Source organism: Procambarus clarkii, chromosome 14, assembly GCF_040958095.1.
Source record: "Procambarus clarkii isolate CNS0578487 chromosome 14, FALCON_Pclarkii_2.0, whole genome shotgun sequence".
NCBI lineage: Eukaryota > Metazoa > Arthropoda > Malacostraca > Decapoda > Cambaridae > Procambarus > Procambarus clarkii.
The window spans coordinates 6,543,094-6,562,730 of record NC_091163.1 but is presented as its reverse complement, the minus strand read 5'-3'; the positions used below and the strand labels follow the sequence as shown (position 1 = coordinate 6,562,730).

The following is a 19,637-nucleotide window of genomic DNA, read 5'->3' as shown; positions in this document are numbered from 1 at the left end:
TGGTCAACATATTTCAGCCACGTTATTGTGACTCTTCGTCTGCATTTAGATATTATTGTCTTGGAGAACGGGTCGCTATGTTTAGGGATGGGAGGGAAGTAGCTAGATAAAGCGTTAAGCTATTACGCCTATGTATCACCAGAGAAGGATCAAGATAAGGATGTGGGATGGAACGGAGTGGAAGAAATGGTAGGACAAGGATCTCTAACGTAAATGACGCGAAAAACACTTACCACTATATATTTACATATACCATCACCACACATCACAAACTGAAGAAACGTTGACATTTTGGTCCATCCTGGGCTATTATCAAGTCGTATATGTTACTTACATATACCATGGTTAGCATTGTTGCCAAATGAAGTTGCTCCTGATTTTGAGATTTACGAGATTACTGTTCAAGATGGAAAACCACGCAGTTTTTATATTTTATTAATATAAAATAGTTGGTGGGGAAGGGGGGGGGGGTGTAGGGTTTTTATATAGCTTCAGGGCACCGGTTTCCCCCCAACCACTAGGTATGGGAAAGGAGGAATTGTATATGTTTATCTCTCAGAATGTTCGGTAATATGTTTATTGTTTGTGATGTGTGTGTCTATACACGTTGTACTGAACGGGGTGAGAATAGCTTGAGCTACCTCATCCCTTTGTGTGTATTTTACCTCAATAAACTTATTTCAATTTCAATTTCAACCACTAGGCATGGGTAGAGGTAGGTGGCCCTAACAACACGAACTAAAACATGTAAAATAATGGTTAGAAGGCAATCTCAGCAATTAGACTTAAGAGCTGAACTAGAAACTACCAAGACAAATTGTCTAGTAACTCTATTTACTCAGAAATTTGCAGAAAATGTGATTCTGAAATAAGGAAATCCTATTCCTGAAATTCTGCCTTAAAAATCTTCCAGTTATTTTTAGCGATGACCTTTCTCAAGTCATCATATAATTAAAAATTTAATAAAACTAAAACTCCATACAAAGTTCTCAAAGCAAGCATATAAAGTGTGACATGAAAGATGCCAGGGTTCCTGTAGCAGCAAAAGTTTTACTGTAAGTAAAATACACTGATTTTCCTCTAATAATATTTTTCATGTATTGTATTCTCCATTGGTCAAGATGGGGATTTGTGTAGACGATTATCGAGGCACTCGTTCTTAATTAGGTTCCCCCCACCCTTGGTCTAGGAAGTCTGTTCCCGTGAATACACGAGCCCCTGTAGATGATAACAGGAAGGGTATTACGCAACTATGGATGAGGCTATAAGGAGAGTTATTATCCAAATACGGATAAGATTATAAGAGGAAGTTATTATCCAACTAATGACTCTTTTAATGAGAATTATCCAACCCTGAGGATAAAACCGACCTACATCCATGCACATGTTTCTTCTTTAAAAGTTAAACTCGGCTGTCAAGTGTCTTATTCCACTACATATAATGGCCGACTGAATGATAACTTTCCCCGTATAATGTTGAAAGGATTACATGTGATGAAGGAACAATACCGCGTGATTGTAGCACATCACAACGGTAGTCGAGCTGTATAACATCAACGTTAGAATCATGGTTGCAGCCATGATTCTAACGAACAATTCATGAACAAACATGAACAATTCATGAACAAACCTATTGTTCACACATGACGCCGCATCCGTATGTACATACCTCGCATGGTGTTGGTGATGTAAGGAAGCCATAATATATGGTTTCTTTCTCGAGAGCACAAAAATCAAAATCAAAATTTGCTTGAATTACGATTAACGATGTCAGAGTGTATGGTGGACACACTTACAGTGAGAATGGAGACACAATTGACTTGAGAATGGTGGACCGAAACATCGTCGTCCCTTCACTTTCTTGTGTGTGGTCTGGTCAACATATTTCAACCACGTTATTGTGACTCCTCGTCTGCACTTATAGGGAGAATATAATCGTCTTCAGATTAAGATACGGTGCAGCAATATTTGGATACGAGAATATTTGAACTTTCAGCCAGACTCTTAAGTTTCTTCTGGCCGATAGGCTCTTAAGTTTTTTTTATAATTAATTAACTGTCTATATCGGGCCTAACCTAGAGTAAATTAATCTGTTCTAACCTTACCTAGATTAAGCTAGCCTGGTTTAACCTAATCTAGTTTACCCTAGCCTAGTCTAACCTAACTTAACCTAGTCTTAACCTAAACTTTTCTTGTAAGAGCCCAAACTTGTAAAGGTTTTCATTTGCCTTTCGCATACATGAAGAATTATTTTGTCTCTTTATTGAATGACTTTCTGTTCGTTATATTATGTATTGATTCATTCTAGAATGTTTTAGTTTTTATCTCTATCTCCTTAATTTCTCTTGTCAGTTTTGTGTTCTTTTAGGAGACATTTGTCTTTGTTTAACTATGTCTGTAGCCTGGGGCCAGATTCACGAAGCAGTTACGCAAGTACTTACGAACGTGTACATCTTTCTTCAATCTTTGATGCCTTTGGTTACATTTATTAAACAGTTTACAAGCATGAAAACTTGCCAATCAACTTTTGTTATTGTTATAAACAGCCTCCTGGTGCTTCGGAGCTCATTAACTGTTTAATAATTGTAAACAAAGCAGCCAAAGATTGAGAAAAGATGTACAGGTTCGTAAGAATTTGCGTAACTTCTTCGTGAATCTAGCCCCTTATCTCCCGTTGCCCAGATGGACATAATTTATACAAATTTAGCATGCATTGTGTTGACATTTGAAGGGGTCAGTATTGTTTAAAATTTAATTCATTAAATGCCTTTTCCCGCTATACATGTGTTCTGGACACGTTATTGCAGAATATATATGTTTCGACCTGAATGAGGTTGGGATCGGAATATACATATTGTATTATATATATTAGTATACCTCGCATTAGTTGTTCATTATACGTGATAATCATTAGGTCAAGAGCGGTAGCAACCCTTTTTACCCTTTATTGTGTGCTGGTTCATCTTCACATTTTTCACTTTGATTTCTTAAATTGACTGGTGTTGGGTAAGATTTTGTCTGGTGGTGATGAGTAAGATCTTGCTTGGTGAGGTGATGAGTAAAGCCTAGTCTGGTGAAGTGTTGAGTAAGATCTAGCTTGGTGAGGTGATGAGTAAAGCCTAGTCCGGTGGAGTGTTGAGTAAGATCTAGCTTGGTGAGGTGATGAGTAAAACCTAGTCATGTGGAGTGTTGAGTAAGATCTAGCTTGGTGAGGTGATGAGTAAAGCCTAGTCCGGTGGAGTGTTGAGTAAGATCTAGCTTGGTGAGGTGATGAGTAAAACCTAGTCATGTGGAGTGTTGAGTAAGATCTAGCTTGGTGAGGTGATGAGAAAAGCCTAGTCCGGTGGAGTGTTGAGTAAGATCTTGCTTGATGGGGTGATGAGTAAAGCCTAGTTTGGTGAAGTGTTGAGGACATTGTCTGAGTGGGGGGGGGGGGGGTGATGACCTAGACCTTGTCTAAGGAGGGTGATGAGTAAGATATTATCAGGTCTGATGAGTTGATGAGTATGACCTTGTCTAGTGGGTGCTGAGGAAGGCCTCCCCAACCTATCAACAACCCTTCCTCTTGAATAGTACACCGCATTTTGACGTATACAGTATATCCTCCAACATCAAAATCTGACGTACAACAAATCATTGTGTCTGGCCAAATTGATGCCATGTCCCGTTTTCTATTTGTGCGTCATTGGTTAGGTTAGGTTCGGACAATTTAGTACATCATTTTTGTGACGTTGTAACAACTCGAGAGGTCGAGCTGGTCTGGGGAGGGGGGAGGGGTTGGAGGGAGAGAATTATCAGGAGAGCGCCAAGCCATTACGACTATATAGCACTGGGAAGGGGTCAGGATAAGGATTTGGGACGGGAGGAGGGGAAAGGAATGGTGCCCAACCACTTGGTGGATGGTCTCGGGGGATTGAACGCTGACCTGAATGAAGCGAGATCGTCGCTCTACCGTCCATCCCAAGTGGAAGGCCTAGGGGTCAATAAAACGATGCCTATTAAGTCTTGGAGCGCAGAGGGAGAAAGACAAACATATGAGCATCAAACGACTGTATATATAAAGTTTATAATACTAAGAGACAGTGTTGAGCCGTCACGTGTAAGCCCGCGCTAATTTATCACACGCTCCCGTAATTATTTAGGTGTCCGCCGCTGGCCTCGCTCTGCAAAAAAATATCCACTTAACTGCTAAGAAGGAATAAAAGACGATCGGGACCTCCTCCCCCCGGAGGAAAAAACAAAAAAAGGATCGCAGCTTCCCCGAGGGTGAAACAAAGGAGGATCGGAGCTCCTTCTAGCGAGGAAACAAAGGAAGATCGTGGCCCCTCTAGCGTGGATATAAGGGAAGGTGGCGGCGCCTTACTCAAGACAATAACCAGCTTGGAGAGTATGCTGTCGGTAGGGATCTTCGCTAATCTCAGGAGAATTTTTGTTTTTGAGAAGAGAAACGTATTGTTTACAAGTTGAGATCACAGGTGGGAGGAACAATATTGTAAGCCACAGCTTGCTGGCGCGTTACAAATTATATTCTCCTAGTAGAATCTTCTAGAACGGAGGTGCTAGAAGATTCTTATAAGTCACCTTGTAAGAAAGAACAAGTGTTTGGCCTAACCGGGAAACATACCAACCCAAGCAACCCGCCTAACCTATCGAAGAAGAAGCCTATGCCTGGAAAATGTCCATCTTACGGTGGCTTTGATTTCAACTAAACCGTCGCTTATTTTAACGGATTGATCGATTACGTAAAAACACAAAAATGCGACATAGGCTACAGGATTGTTTGAGATTTTGATTAATATAGAATTTGATCCATCTGACTATTACCTTACATAATTGTATATAATTTATATTATATACAATCATAATATCACGTTACACTTATACAATATCATACATTGGTATAATTCATTTATTAAATAAGTAATGGTAATGTCTACTCACAGACATAATAACATAGAATAAAAACCCTCAATTGTGTATTTGTGGGATTTATTTATACAATTTAAATGAATTTAAATTGAGGAAAATTTAATTGATATTAAATTGAATATAATTTATACAATTCAAATGAATTTAAATTGTATTTTATAAACCCGTTTCATGCGAACCAAGACATTGTTAGGAGCACGTTGTAACCTCTAACGAGGGGTACACGTGAGACCAATCACTTCCCTAACGACACGTGGAGCCAGATTCACGAAGCAGTTACGCAAGCACTTACGAACCTGGGGGCCAGATTCACGAAGCAGTTACCCAAGCACTGACGAACCTGGACCCGGACTCACGAAGCAGCTACGCAAGTACTTACGAACCTGGGGGCCAGATTCACGAAAACACTTACGCAAGCACTTACGAACGTGTACATCTTTCGTCAATCTTTGACGGCTTTGGTTACATTTATTAAACAGTTTACAAGCATGAAAACTTGCCAATCAACTGTTGTTATTGTTATAAACAGCCTCCTGGTGCTTCGGAGCTCATTAACTGCTTAATAACTGTAAACAAAGCCGCCAAAGATTGAGGAAAGATGTACAGGCTCGTAAGTGTTTGCGTAAGTGCTTTCGTGAATCTGGACCCTGTCCATCTTTTCTCAATCTTTGGCGGCTTTGTTTACAATTATTAAACAGTTAATGAGCTCCGAAGCACCAGGAGGCTGTTTATAACAATAACAACAGTTGATTGAGACGTTTTCACGCTTGTAAACTGTTTAATAAATGTAACCAAAGGTGTCGAAGATTGAGAAAAGATGTACACGTTCGTAAGTGCTTGCGTAACTGCTTCGTGTATCTGGCCCCACTGGTCCGTAGCGCAGTGGGCCTCGCTCTCGGCTCACACCTGAGTGCTGTCGCTTTTTTTTAATCTCTCTGTAGTCCGGCTAGAGGTTTCGGGCATGTTTCCTTGCACCTGATGCCGCTGTTCACCTAGCAGGTTTATCTTAAAATTGCCTCATGACCCGGGACTGATGACGCAAAACTCTTGCCCCAAGACTCACGAAGCAAGACTGACAAAGCAAGACTCACAAAACAAGACTCACGAAGCAAGACTCACGAACCAAGACTCACAAAACAAGACTCACAAACCAAGACTCACAAAGCAAGACTCACAAAGCAAGACTCACGAAGCAAGACTCACAAAGCAAGACTCACAAAGCAAGACTCACAAAGCAAGACTCACGAAGCAAGACTCACAAAGCAAGACTCACAAAGCAAGACTCACAAAGCAAGACTCACAAAGCAAGACTCACGAAGCAAGACTCACGAACCAAGACTCACAAAGCAAGACTCGCGAAGCAAGACTCACGAAGCAAGACTCACGATAAAAATAGAAAACTGTCACCTGAGGACCACATTAAGAACATCGTGTTAGGAGCCTATGCTACACTTTCTAACTTCAGAATTGCTTTTAAATACATGGATGGCGGTATACTAAAGAAATTGTTCACGACTTTTGTTAGGCCAAAGCTAGAATATGCAGGAGAGGTACGAGGAGAGATTAGAGGCATTAAATATGCCAAAACTAGAAGACAGAAGAAAAAGAGGTGATATGATCACTACATACAAAATAGTAACAGGAATCGATAAAATTGACAGGGAAGAATTCCTGAGACCTGGAACTTCAAGAACAAGAGGTCATAGATTTAAACTAGCTAAACAAAGCTGCCGGAGAAATATAAGGAAATTCACTTTTGTAAACAGAGTGGTAGACGGTTGGAACAAGTTAGGTGAGAAGGTGGTGGAGGCCAAGACCGTCAGTAGTTTCAAAGCGTTATATGACAAAGAGTGCTGGGAAGACGGGACACCACGAGCGTAGCTCTCATCCTGTAACTACACTTAGGTAATTACACTTAGGTAATTACACACACACACACACACACACACACACACACACACACACACACACACACACACTCCATGAAGTCTTAAACACCAACGAAGAATCTGGCCGAGATTCTTAAAGTCTGAATATATTAAAACTTCTTTTTTTAATAGAATCAGAAGAGAGAAGTTTGGGTAAAAAGTGTGACTTTTCAGGTTGGGTGAAGAGAGGAGGTAATTGGCCGGTATTAAGACGTAACAAGCGGCAGTTTTGTCTCCTCCGACACTACGACTCACCAGCTCAGATCTTACTGGAGGAACCTGAGGGCGGCCACATTCACGAAGCAGTTACGCAAGCACTGACGAACCTGGACCCGGATTCACGAAGCAGTTACGCAAGCACTGACGAACCTGGACCCGGATTCACAAAGCAGTTACGCAAGCACTGACGAACCTGGACCCGGATTCACGAAGCAGTTACGCAAGCACTGACGAACCTGGACCCGGATTCACGAAGCAGTTACGCAAGCACTGACGAACCTGGACCCGGATTCACGAAGCAGTTACGCAAGCACTGACGAACCTGGACCTGGATTCACGAAGCAGTTACGCAAGCACTTAGGAGGCGAGGAGTCACAATAACGTGGCAGAAGAATGTTGACCAGATCACACACTAGAAGGTGAAGGGACCGCGACGACGTTTCGGTCCGTCCTGGACCATTCTCAAGTCGATTGTGATAATGCCAAATGCCATACACAATCGAATCGACAGTCCAGGACGGACCGAAACGACGTCGTCCCTTCACCTTCTAGTATGTGGTCTGGTCAACACCTTTGGTTACATTTATTAAACAGTTTACAAGCATGAAAACTTGCCAATCAACTGTTGTTTTTGTTATAAACATCCTCCAGGTGCTTCGGAGCTCATTAACTGCTTATTAACTGTAAACAAAGCCGCCAAAGATTGAGAAAAGATATACAGGTTCGTAAATGCTTGCGTAACTGCTTCGTGAATCTGGCCCCTGATCTTCAAACCCCCCCTAACCCCACCCTGCTCTTTCTTAACCCCACCGCCAGGAGCACAGGTAGAGGGCCCTGTAATAACAACTTGAGGGCCCTGTAATAACAACTTGAGGGCCCCTGGAGAGTGTGGCAGGAAGATGGGGCCCCCACCTCAGGCCGGGTCCGTCCGTGCGCTCTCCGCCCGATTATTGTTTTAGGGTAAAAACTCTCCACACTTGTGAAATTATGTGAGGGAATTTACACCAAATTGGTGTAGTGGTGTGTATTTACTACATATATTTCATAAATACACAATTGTGGAGGGGGGGGGGGGGTTGTCGTATGTTGTTGTGTCTGTGTGTGAGAAGATATTACCAATGATAACTGTTTTATTGTACAACTTATTGCCTTGTGTGTGTGTGTGTGTGTGTGTGTGTGTGTGTGTGTGTGGGGGGTGTGTGTGTGTGTGTGTGTGTGTGTGTGTGTGTGTGTGTGTGTGTGTGTGTGTGTGTGTGTGTGTGTGTGGGGGGGGGGGGGTGTGTGTGTGGGCGTGTGTGTGTGTGTGTGTGTGTGTGTGTGTGTGGGGTGGGGGGGGGGTGTGTGGGTGCGTGTGTGTGTGTGTGTGTGTGTGTGTGTGTGTGTGTGTGTGGGGTGGGGGGGGGGGGTGTGTGGGTGCGTGTGTGTGTGTGTATGTGTGTGTGTGTGTGTGTGTGTGTGTGTGTGTGTGTGTGTGTGTGTGTGTGTGTGTGTGTGTGTGTGTGTGTGTGTGTGTGTGTGTGTGTGTGTGGCCTCCACCACTTTCTCATTTAACATGTTCCAACCGTTTACCACTCTGCATAACTTTATAATATTTTCTCGGCACCTTTGTTTCCTTAGCTGGAATCCGTGACCTCTTGTTCTTGAAACTGCTGGTGTGAGGAATTCCTCTTTGCCTATTTGGTCGATTCTTGTTAGTATTTTGTAAGTGGTGATCATATTTCCTCTTTTTCTTCTATCTTCTAGTTTTGGCATGTTTAACGTATCTAGTCTCCTCGTAATTCTTCTTTTTTCAGTTCCGGAAGACATTTTGTAGCATGCCTTTGCACCTTTTCCAGTTTCTTTACGTGCTTCTTAAAGTTATGTAATTCCATTCCACATTATTTGTTAGTTGTGTGTGGTCTATTTTCTCCGATTCCACATTCCATAACATGGCATTTATTCACATTGAATTTCATTTGCCACTTGTGTTCCAGGACGGAAGAATAAGTGCAATAAGTGCTCCAAGCACTTATTTTATCTAGATCAGTTTGAAGGGCATTGCAATGGTCTGCGTCACCTGTCTTCCCCAGTATCTTAGCGTCATCCACAAACATGTTCATATAATTGTGTATTCCTTCTGGTAGATGGTTTATGTAGACGATGAACATTACTGGTGCAAGAACTGAGCCCTGTGGGACTCCGCTAGTAACACTCCTCAAGTCAGATATATTGTCTCTGATTACTGCCCTCATCCGTCTGTCAGATAGAACATTTTTCATCCATGTCACAAGTCTCCCTGTCACCCCCTCCAGCATGTTCCAGATTCCACAACAGCCTCTTGTGTGGGACTTTGTCAAAAGCCTTTTTAAGGTCCAGATAGACACAGTTAAGCCAACCATCTCTTTCCTGTAGTATCTCTGAGGCTCTATCATAAAAACTAAGACGATTTGTTACAGGATCTTACAGGTTACAGGAACAGGATCTTCCTGTTGGAAAACCATACTGTCTGTCTGTTATTGTGTCATTACTCTCCAGGTGATCAATTCATTTGCCTTTAACTGTTGTTTCAAGTGTTTTGACTACCACGCTTGTTAATAATAAGGGTCTATCATTTAGAGGGTCTTCTCGGCTACCATTTTTGTAGATTGGTACCATGTTTGCCTTTTCCCTATATCTGCTAAGATTCCTGTGAACAAAAATGTTTGGAATGTCAGCTGAAGTGGAAGGCTTAGCTCAGTTGCACATTCTCTCAGCACCCAGGGTGTAACTCCATCTGCTCCAACAGTTTCGTTTCTTCGGAACCCACATGAGAACATTTTACAGTGCAATAGCACTGGAAAGAGGATCAGGATAAGGATTTGGGATGGGACGGGGGGAAAGGAATGGTGCCCAACTACTTGGGCTTGACGGTAGAGCGACGGTCTCTCTTCATGCATGTCGGCGTTCAATCCCCCCGACCATCCAAGTGGTTATGCACCAATCCTTCCCCCCCCCCCCACCGTCCCGTACGAAATCCTTATCCTGACCCCTTCCCAGTGGTATATAGTCATAATGGCTTGGTGCATTCCCCTGATAATTCCCTTCCCTTCTATCTCGAAACACCTTGATGTACTCTGGTGGAGGTCTCTGGAACTAGCCTTGTGTCTGGACCCGGATTCACGAAGCAGTTACGCAAGTACTTACGAACGTGTACATCTTTCCTCAATCTTTGACGGCTTTGGTTACATTTATTAAACAGTTTACAAGCATGAAAACTTGCCAATCAACTGTTGTTATTGTTATAAACAGCCTCCTGATGCTTCGGAGCTCATTAACTGTTTAATAATTGTAAACAAAGCCGCCAAAGATTGAGAAAAGATGGACAGGTTCGTAAGTGTTTGCGTAACTACTTCGTGAATCTGGCCCCTGGTTCTTAGAAAACCTTCTTTTGCACAAACACTTTGGAACTGTTCTTTAGTGCTTCGCATTTTGTTTTTATTTTGTGTGTATCTGTTGGCTATTCTCCATCTCTGGATTTTATCCTTTCCATGTAACTTGCTTTTAATGAATTTAAAACAGGCCCGCATATGTTTTGCATTTGTCCACTCTACCTTTCTCAAATTTCCTTTTTGCCTCTCTCCTCACTGCTGTGTTTTTGTTTCTTGCTTGTTTGTAGTGCTGGAATGTTTGGGTGTTTGGCCTCTCTCTATAATGTAGCCATTATCTTGTCTCCTCCTCTCTGGGGTCACTTACAGTTTATGTTGAAGCTGTCAAGTTTATGGCTCTGCCTCCTCTGTTTTGGTATAAACTATCTTCACATATTTCTTCTATGAAATATGTGAATATCTAAAAAACTTCCTCACATATTTCACAAAATTTGGCATACATCTCATTTACATCCTTAGTAACAAGACTTTCCAATTAAATTCACGAAATAATTTGCTAAGTTCCCCCATAATGCCCTCTCTTAAATCACGTTTCTCAACCACTTCAATTTCGCCATTATCTTTTAGATTATATTACATTGTATATTTAATCTCCAACAAGACATGGTCACTCTTCCTCAAGGAGGGTCCTGGTCGTGAGATATCTCCTCCTCTTTCCTCGTGGATATTAAATCGAATATTGACGGAACATTCCCCTTCCCTTATCCTTGTGGCCTGCTTGATGCGTGACTGTCTGCAGGAGGAGGTTTAGAAGTTTGTCTGTCTAAATGTCCTCTGTTCTGGCTCTGTAGGATGAGAGGCTTATATAGCTACCCACAAGTGTGTGTGTGTGTGTGTGTGTGTGTGTGTGTGTGTGTGTGTGTGTGTGTGTGTGTGTGTGTGTGTGTGTGTGTGTGTGTGTGTGTGTGTGTGTGTGTGTGTGTGTGTGACGTGAGTATTGTACCGTAAAGAGTTCATGCTGTGTCATGCTACAGGTCTGCTGTTCATGCTGTGTGTGTGTGTAGGTTGTATTCATGTGCCATATGTGTACATCATGTGTATGTGTTATGTATCCAGCTGCTACACTTGTGGAGATACGTGACGGTGTTAGTCGATATATCAGGCACAATAAACTCGTCCCATATATTGATGTTATCATTAATATTAATTCTTTTGGGGTTAGAATTATTTTTTCGTATAATTGTTGATTGAAATTGAGTTAAAAAGCCTCAAAGTGTTTCAAAGGGATGAAATGGATCGCGAATTATGGTGTGATTAAGAATTAACATAACATGGTAGATGGATCATTATTACAAGCCATGGTTTGTAGGAAGATTGTCTAGATGTTCACTCACTCACTCACTCACTCACTCACTCACTCACTCACTCACTCACTCACTCACTCACTCACTCACTCACTCACTCACTCACTCACTCACTCACTCACTCACTCACTCATTCACTCACTCACTCACTCACTCACTCACTCACTCACTCACTCACTCACTCACTCACTCACTCACTCACTCACTCACTCACTCACTCACTCACTCACTCATTCACTCACTCACTCACTCACTCACTCACTCACTCACTCACTCACTCACTCACTCACTCACTCACTCACTCACTCACTCACTCATTCACTCACTTTCGGCTACAGAGCATTTTATTTTTTGCCAATTTAAAGCAATGATATTCTGACACACACACACACACACACACACACACACACACACACACACACACACACACATATACGATCCAGGGCGCCTAGTGGCTGAGTGGACAGCGCTCTGGATGCGTAGATCTAGGGATCCGGGATCGATCCCGGGCCATGGCGTAAACAAATGGGCAACGTTTCATTCACCCTGATGTCCCCTGTTACCTAGCAGTATATAGGTACCTGGGAGTTAGACAGTTGTCACGGACTGCTTCCTGTGTGTGTGGGGGGGGGGAATAAAAAACAAAACAAGTAGTTAGTAACAGTTGATTGATTGACAGTTGAGAGGCGGGACCAAAGAGCAGAGCTCAACCCCCGCAAGCACCACTAGGTGAGTACCCACCTCAAGGATGGTCGCTGAGTCCTACAGGTCGATGTTGGCGGACGATATAAAAGAACTGAGAAGACTTGAGCCAGCTGTAGAGTGCAAGATACTCCAAGATGACGTAGACAAGCTGCAGAGCTGGTACGATAAATGGCTACTGGATTTCAACGCCAGCAAGTGTAAAGTGATGAAAATAGAAACAGGTGCCAGAAGATCAGAAGGACGGTACATATTGAAGGGGAAATTATCTCCCTGTAACTACCTGTTAAAAAGAAACTGGCAGTGGATATAACCTCTGAGTATAACCTGCTGATTATAGCAGCAACATACTCTACACTGTCAAAAGTTAGACCATCATTTAGGAGGCTAAATAAGGAAGCCTTCCCATCACTGTACACCACCTACGTGAGACCAGTGCTAGAGTTTGCTCCCCCTCTTCCCCCCCCCCCCCCATCGTGGAGCTCCCCATCTCAAGAAACTTGAAAAGGTACAGAAGTTTGCAACGAGGTTCGTCCCAGAACTGCAACGGAAGGGGGGTATGAATACTAAAAGAATTGAGCCTAACGTCGTTAGCAAGGTCGATAAAGAGAGGGGGAGACATGATCAAGACACACAAATTACCTAACAGGATTAACAGTAAAAAAAAAAACGAGACGTTCGCAATGAATATCACTAGAACAAGAGGACGTAGATGGTGGCTTAAGCTCAACAATACACAAATACCACTGATCAGGGTGTTGTGTCAACAGCTGAGTGTGCCACACCCTAGCCACTGTGGTGGTGAAGGGTGCCACACCCTAGCCACGGTGGTGGTGAAGGGTGCCACACCCTAGCCACTGTGGTGGTGAAGGGTGCCACACCCTAGCCACTGTGGTGGTGAAGGGTGCCACACCCTAGCCAGGGTGGTGGTGAAGAGTGCCACACCCTAGCCAGGGTGACGGGGAAGGGTGCCACTGTAACACCGTAAGGTGTTTGGTTTAGTTTTATTTAAAAATACATAGAGATACATGAGTCAGAGACAAGGATTTGAGAGGCGCCAAGTTGTCGGCCTGAGACTCACACCTCTAAGTGTTAATGACCTCAAGTGACCTGAGGTCAGATCATGCGAATTCCACCTTGCTTCTGCTAATCTGATAATTGGCCTTCAAACATGCCGACGTTTAAGGAGTGGCTTGGTAGAGTGCCTCGGGCTATCTACTTGTGGGCGGAGTTAGCTACTAGTTAGTTTCCCAATATATACTCGGAGAGCAGAGCATAGAGGGAGATAGGAGACGAGACAGCAGAGCAGAGGAGAAGACGGCCTAGCCAGAGGCTGTCAGCCGGCAGGGCGGGACAGTCTCTGTCAACTACAGACCCCCCCCCCCCCCTCTCCCTCTCTATCCAGCTATAGGCAGACACTTGGTGAGTTGAATATTAAGGTGACTTGGTCGTGTTTACAAGTGTTGTGTGAGGATCAGGGGCAGTCAAGTTGTAGGGTTCTCAAATTCTTGGATGATGACTCACTTTGCACTTTGTATCTTGAACATTAAGTTGAATGGCTGAAATTATGATACTTATCATGAAAAATATAATTGATGAATTTATTGGTTTAAATTGTCTTTAACTTTGTTCCCTAGAGTTTTTGAGTTGAGATGAGAAAGCCTCTGCGGTTTCATGATTTAATGAGTACATGATACAGATGGAACATACTACTAATGAATTCGTGTTAACATCTTTGAGAATTTGGTGATACAGACAAGTTCCATTCCTTGTCTTGTTGTAATGGTCTAGAATGGATGGTGGCAGCATTTCTTCTTCTACTATCTACTCTTCTACTTCTACTATCTACTCTTCTACATCTACCTATCTACTTCTCTCCCTCCACCTCTCTCCGAACTCTCCCTTTCAACTAATGACCCTCCTCGCTCCTCCCACCTCTCTACCTCTCTCACCCCAAACCCTCACTAATTACTTCATTATTCATCTCTTTCTTTTCGTTTCTCTTATACGTTTGTGGCAGTGAAGTGTGTTCTAGAGTTCTCTAGGGTTTCGGGTAGCTGATCCAGTTACTGCGCCTTGTAGTCTTAGCACCTAGGTAGTCAAATACCTAGGTTACAAGGTGTTGAACGAGAGAGGTTGCCTTAGGAACTCTGGGAGTGCTCTAGAATAGTTAGCTAACTGGGGACGGGATAATGGACAAGAGAGAGCTATTTCCCCCACCCCCCGTTACACCACCACCCTAGCCAGGGTGGTGGTGAAGGGTGCCACACCCTAGCCAGGGTGGTGGTGAAGGGTGCCACACCCTAGCCAGGGTGGTGGTGAAGAGTGCCACACTCTAGCCAGGGTGGTGGTGAAGGGTGCCACACCCTAGCCAGGGTGACGAGGAAGAGTGCCACACCCTAGTCAAAGGAGGCCGCCGGCTCATTATGCAACACATCTTCATAATAAAATATTCTCACAGTGTCTGCTCTGTTGGGTCCGTCTCTACCACCTGGCTCTCAGGACCACCTGGCCCTCAGGACCACCTGGCTCTCAGGACCACCTGGCTCTCAGGACCACCTGGCTCTCAGGACCACCTGGCTCTCAGGACCACCTGGCCCTCAGGACCACCTGGCTCTCAGGACCACCTGGCCCTCAGGACCACCTGGCTCTCAGGACCACCTGGCCCTCAGGACCACCTGGCTCTCAGGACCACCTGGCCCTCAGGACCACCTAGCCCTCAGGACCACCTGGCTCTCAGGACCACCTGGCTCTCAGGACCACCTGGCTCTCAGGACCACCTGGCTCTCAGGACCACCTGGCCCTCAGGACCACCTGGCTCTCAGGACCACCTGGCTCTCAGGACCACCTGGCCCTCAGGACCACCTGGCCCTCAGGACCACCTGGCTCTCAGGACCACCTGGCCCTCAGGACCACCTGGCTCTCAGGACCACCTGGCCCTCAGGACCACCTGGCTCTCAGGACCACCTGGCTCTCAGGACCACCTGGACCACCACCAGAGAGAGAGAGAGAGAGAGAGAGAGAGAGAGAGAGAGAGAGAGAGAGAGAGAGAGAGAGAGAGAGAGAGAGAGAGAGAGAGAGAGAGAGAGAGAGAGAGAGAGAGAGAGAGAGAGAGAGATCTACTACTATAAAAATAAGTCATTACCAAGAACCCATCATTTGGCTTCATTACCAATTAAAATTCCTGGCAGAGGTTGGCAAGGATAACAGTCATGATATCTTCCGAGAATATTGTTTTAATTGAGAACATTTCTGGGTTATCATTGGAGGCTGGTATCTCAGAGCATCTGAGCCGTCTTAGACTTGGTACCTGAGGTGTACCTGCCTGGTATTGACACCACCAGGCAGTCTTGGCTGTATATATAGCCTACATATGTGCGTTATATGTAACAAACATTCGCTAATCTAATTCAAACTTATATAGCTTTACTTCATCAGAAAACATTAGCCATAAGGGATACATTTTGCTCCGTCATGTATTTAAGGCATAGTAATAATAGAATGGTGCCGCCCCCCCCCTAGTTTAGAGCCTTGTGGGGGTACTCCACTCTGGTATCTGACTGTGAGCCTCTGAGTCGTCCCTGATAGGTACTCCCAGATACAATGTAAGGCTGTACCCCCGCCCCGTGAGAGGTAGAGGAGCCATCAGCTGACAGTGTTTGTGTCCCACAGGATGATGGGGAAGCAGACGAGTCAGGCGGTGGTGGTGGTGGTACTGGTGGCGGCTCTAACTGTCACTCTCACCGCTGCCCAGACCTTCCAGTACAGTCGAGGTGAGTTACACCTTTTTACACCCACTCACCGACACCCACTAAGCGCAAGCGTGCACCTATTCACACACACACATACACTCTACACATCTGCATTTTCGCCTGCAGGTTGGACGAACGGCCGGAAGCGAGCGGACCCGGGTGTGGGTCTCGGTGTAGTTAGGGATGTGACCAACCTCTTGGCTGACTCCGCCCACCGCCCATCTCACCCACTCGCGCCCACACACGCCCTGCCCAAGGTTAGTGTATACACCCACACACGCCCACCCTAGCCATACCCCCATGGGTTGTATACCCAACAATAGGTATACAACAGCCATATCCAAGGCTCCCATGCTACGCGTGCCCGCTACACTCTCACAATATGGCGGACGGATATAAAAGGTGGATGCCCCGCCCCCCCGCCCCCCTCAGCGTGTTATATTAAAAATAAAAAGATCAAAATGTGAGGCTATTTACCTTTAAAGTTTCTATACGTTGCCTAAACAATTAACAGATTAGTTATAATTGGAAAAGGCGTGTCGCAGTGAACCGTGTATGTGTGTGTGTGTGTCCGGCCCTTGGTCAGTTATGTCAGGTTAAACACCGTTCACTTGGGCCAGTAACTGTACTGGTGGCTACATAGATTCGTCAAGCATTTTTTGCTAACTTACGAAACCTGTTCATCTTTCCTTAGTCATGTGATATTTTTACATTAGGTGATATTTCTATATAGTTTAGAGTATTGCGCTCTGGTTGTCGGTCCGGAGTGGCCTCTCCAGGGCGCAAAGCCAGGGGTAGGTTGATACGGAGAAGCTGTTACCCATGCAGCAGGTCCGCCCCTCTAGATGAGCAATAACATGTCATTACACCAACAGAATATGGAGGAGCGGGTGCGGGTGCTGGAGGCCGGCCTCAGCGCTCTCCTCAAGGTCAACAGCGCCACCTTCCCCCCTGGCGGCGGCGACGACGACTACTACGCCGACAACTAACCTCCTTCTCCACCGCCACCATCACACATATCTAAATTTATCTCCATATATATATATATATATATATTTCTGCATCGTGTTGTGATTCCCCTCGAATGTTAGATGATATTTATTGTGGTATAACTGCGTCTGAAAGCCATTTTTCTCTTGAAATTGCATCTCCAGACGAGTTATGAAGAACAACGCAGGTCTTTGAGGCGGTAAAGTGTGTATGTGTGTATGTGTATATATATATATACACACACATACACACTACAGTATATGTCCTATCCTGGTTACCTTATTTTTTGCAGTTTTAATCCGACAATTAATATCAACTACCAGGGGTACCAACAACTACCAGGGGTACCAACAACTACCAGGGGTACCAACAACTACCAGGGGTACCAACAACTACCAGGGGTACCAACAACTACCAGGGGTACCAACAACTACCAGGGGTACCAACAACTACCAGGGGTACCAACAACTACCAGGGGTACCAACACACACACACACAGTCTTGTGGAACACCAAGAATGATCGCATGATTTTTTTTTAAATAACCTTCACTGATTTATAAAATATTATTGTATTATGACTCAGTTTCCTTTCACCTAAATGTGTCTGGACTTTCACAGGGCACAAATATGGGGGTCAAAATATGGAAGTAATCTGTAAAAGGCACTTCACCTTTCTTCTGTTCGTTCAACTATCTGAAATTCCCTATTTTTAATTATTTTGTTTCCAAAACTGTTACTTGAATTCCTCATGATATTTGAATTGTACCTAAAACAACGTGTTTTAATTTAAAGCACTTGAAGCTATCGTTTTATTTGCATTAAAACTATATTATATTATCTCGAATCGCCATTTCCTATTAGTTTTACCCTAAAACCGTCACCTTAGCGGCTTCGTTTTAAAGTTTGTTGAGCCTGTACACTCCCCCGACGATCAAACCCCTCAGAATGTTACATTACTATTTGTATTATTAATCAACCCAATGGCATTATATTCCACCAAGAATTGAGCACCATTCAGTCATCCTATCCCCCCATTCACGTGTTATATATATGTTCATCCTGACAGCGCTTTTTCCTAATTTCATTTCCAATCGTCAAATAAGCTTTCCAAGCCCTAAGAAGAGAGCCCCGTTTAAGATAGTCTACGTTATTTATACAAAGAAATTGTCTTTCCCGTTTTCACATTACAGAAAATGTGTAAGAAATAGAGGCTGAAACTTTCTTAGCTACTCATTTTCGTCAGAAAATGTTTCATCTTTGCGATGTAACGTCAATTTCCTCTTACAATGGTTGGGCGAAAATGTACCACACGGCCTGGAAATAAAAGGTGAATCTTTGCAATGGCTTTTATTAACCCATGTTCTTATATAATAATAATAATGGTATTAAAATGAAATAAACTTTAATATTAGTTATTGGGGGTTGTTAGTGTGTATATTATCATTGGATACAGTATAATGGTCTGTAAGGGATTGAACCACACTGGGTACAGTATACTGACTAGGCCGTGTTTTCCTCAGCCACACTGGGTACAGTATACTGACTAGGCCGTGTTTTCCTCAGCCACACTGGGTACAGTATACTGACTAGGCCGTGTTTTCCTCAGCCACACTGGGTACAGTATAATTCAAGACCTCACAAAGCCATTGATTACATCAATACCGATGTTATGTTACTTGGGACTACTCTACAAACATCCCGGGCTGGGACAGGGAGGCATGATTATATAGCACGAGGAAGAGATACGAGGACAGGATAGGAGACGGGACCACAAGATGGCCGGGATCCTGAGGGATAGGAAGGAGGGATGTTTGTCTGGACCAACGGTCGAGGGCCTGGCCCAAAAGGTGTCGACCAGCGAGCGCCAGAAACAAGACTTTAGATGAAGAACGTCCTCGACAAGTTCCTCCCATGTTCATTACAGAACCCAATAGGCTCTAGACCCAGCAGACCAGTCGATTAGGGGTTGTGAGGCGGGTCCCAAGAGCCGTAGTTCATCTCCTGCCAATGTAAGTAGGTGAATAAATCCCCGGTGAGAGACACCAAGGAAGCTTGCAAGCCTGATATAATGAAATAGTCGGCGCAGATGCCGTAGACTTCTTTACTGTGATTCTCCACTATATTAAAGTTACTGTTTTCCAGTACACCTCAATATTCCATTAAAATGTCACTGCGGTATTAAGGCTAATTCCTACTCATAATTTATTATTGACCTCACTAGACTGTCATAGATAATTTCAGATATTATTGACCCATTATTTTACCTCACCACCAAAACCTTCTTCTTAAATTACATCATTATGGTGTCAGAGGACACTCCCTACAATACCTCAAATCCTACCTTACTGACAGGCTCCAATGTGTTTCTGTGAATAATACAATTTCTCCCACCCTACCCATCAACATTG

The 19,637-nt window shown here is 43.9% G+C and overlaps 1 protein-coding gene across 1 annotated transcript in view; it reads left to right on the top strand.

The window, feature by feature from the left end:
* The window catches only part of LOC123772163 (uncharacterized), a 29,174-nt gene extending 10,608 nt beyond the window's left edge, over nt 1-18,566 (top strand). Inside the window, exons 2-4 of the mRNA XM_045765195.2 lie at nt 16,159-16,259; nt 16,365-16,495; nt 17,114-18,566. Coding sequence (XP_045621151.1) covers nt 16,160-16,259; nt 16,365-16,495; nt 17,114-17,227 — 345 coding nt within the window. The 5' untranslated portion in view covers nt 16,159 and the 3' untranslated portion in view covers nt 17,228-18,566. The remainder of the gene's footprint in view (nt 1-16,158; nt 16,260-16,364; nt 16,496-17,113) is intronic.
* Nucleotides 18,567-19,637: the final 1,071 nt, after the last annotated feature.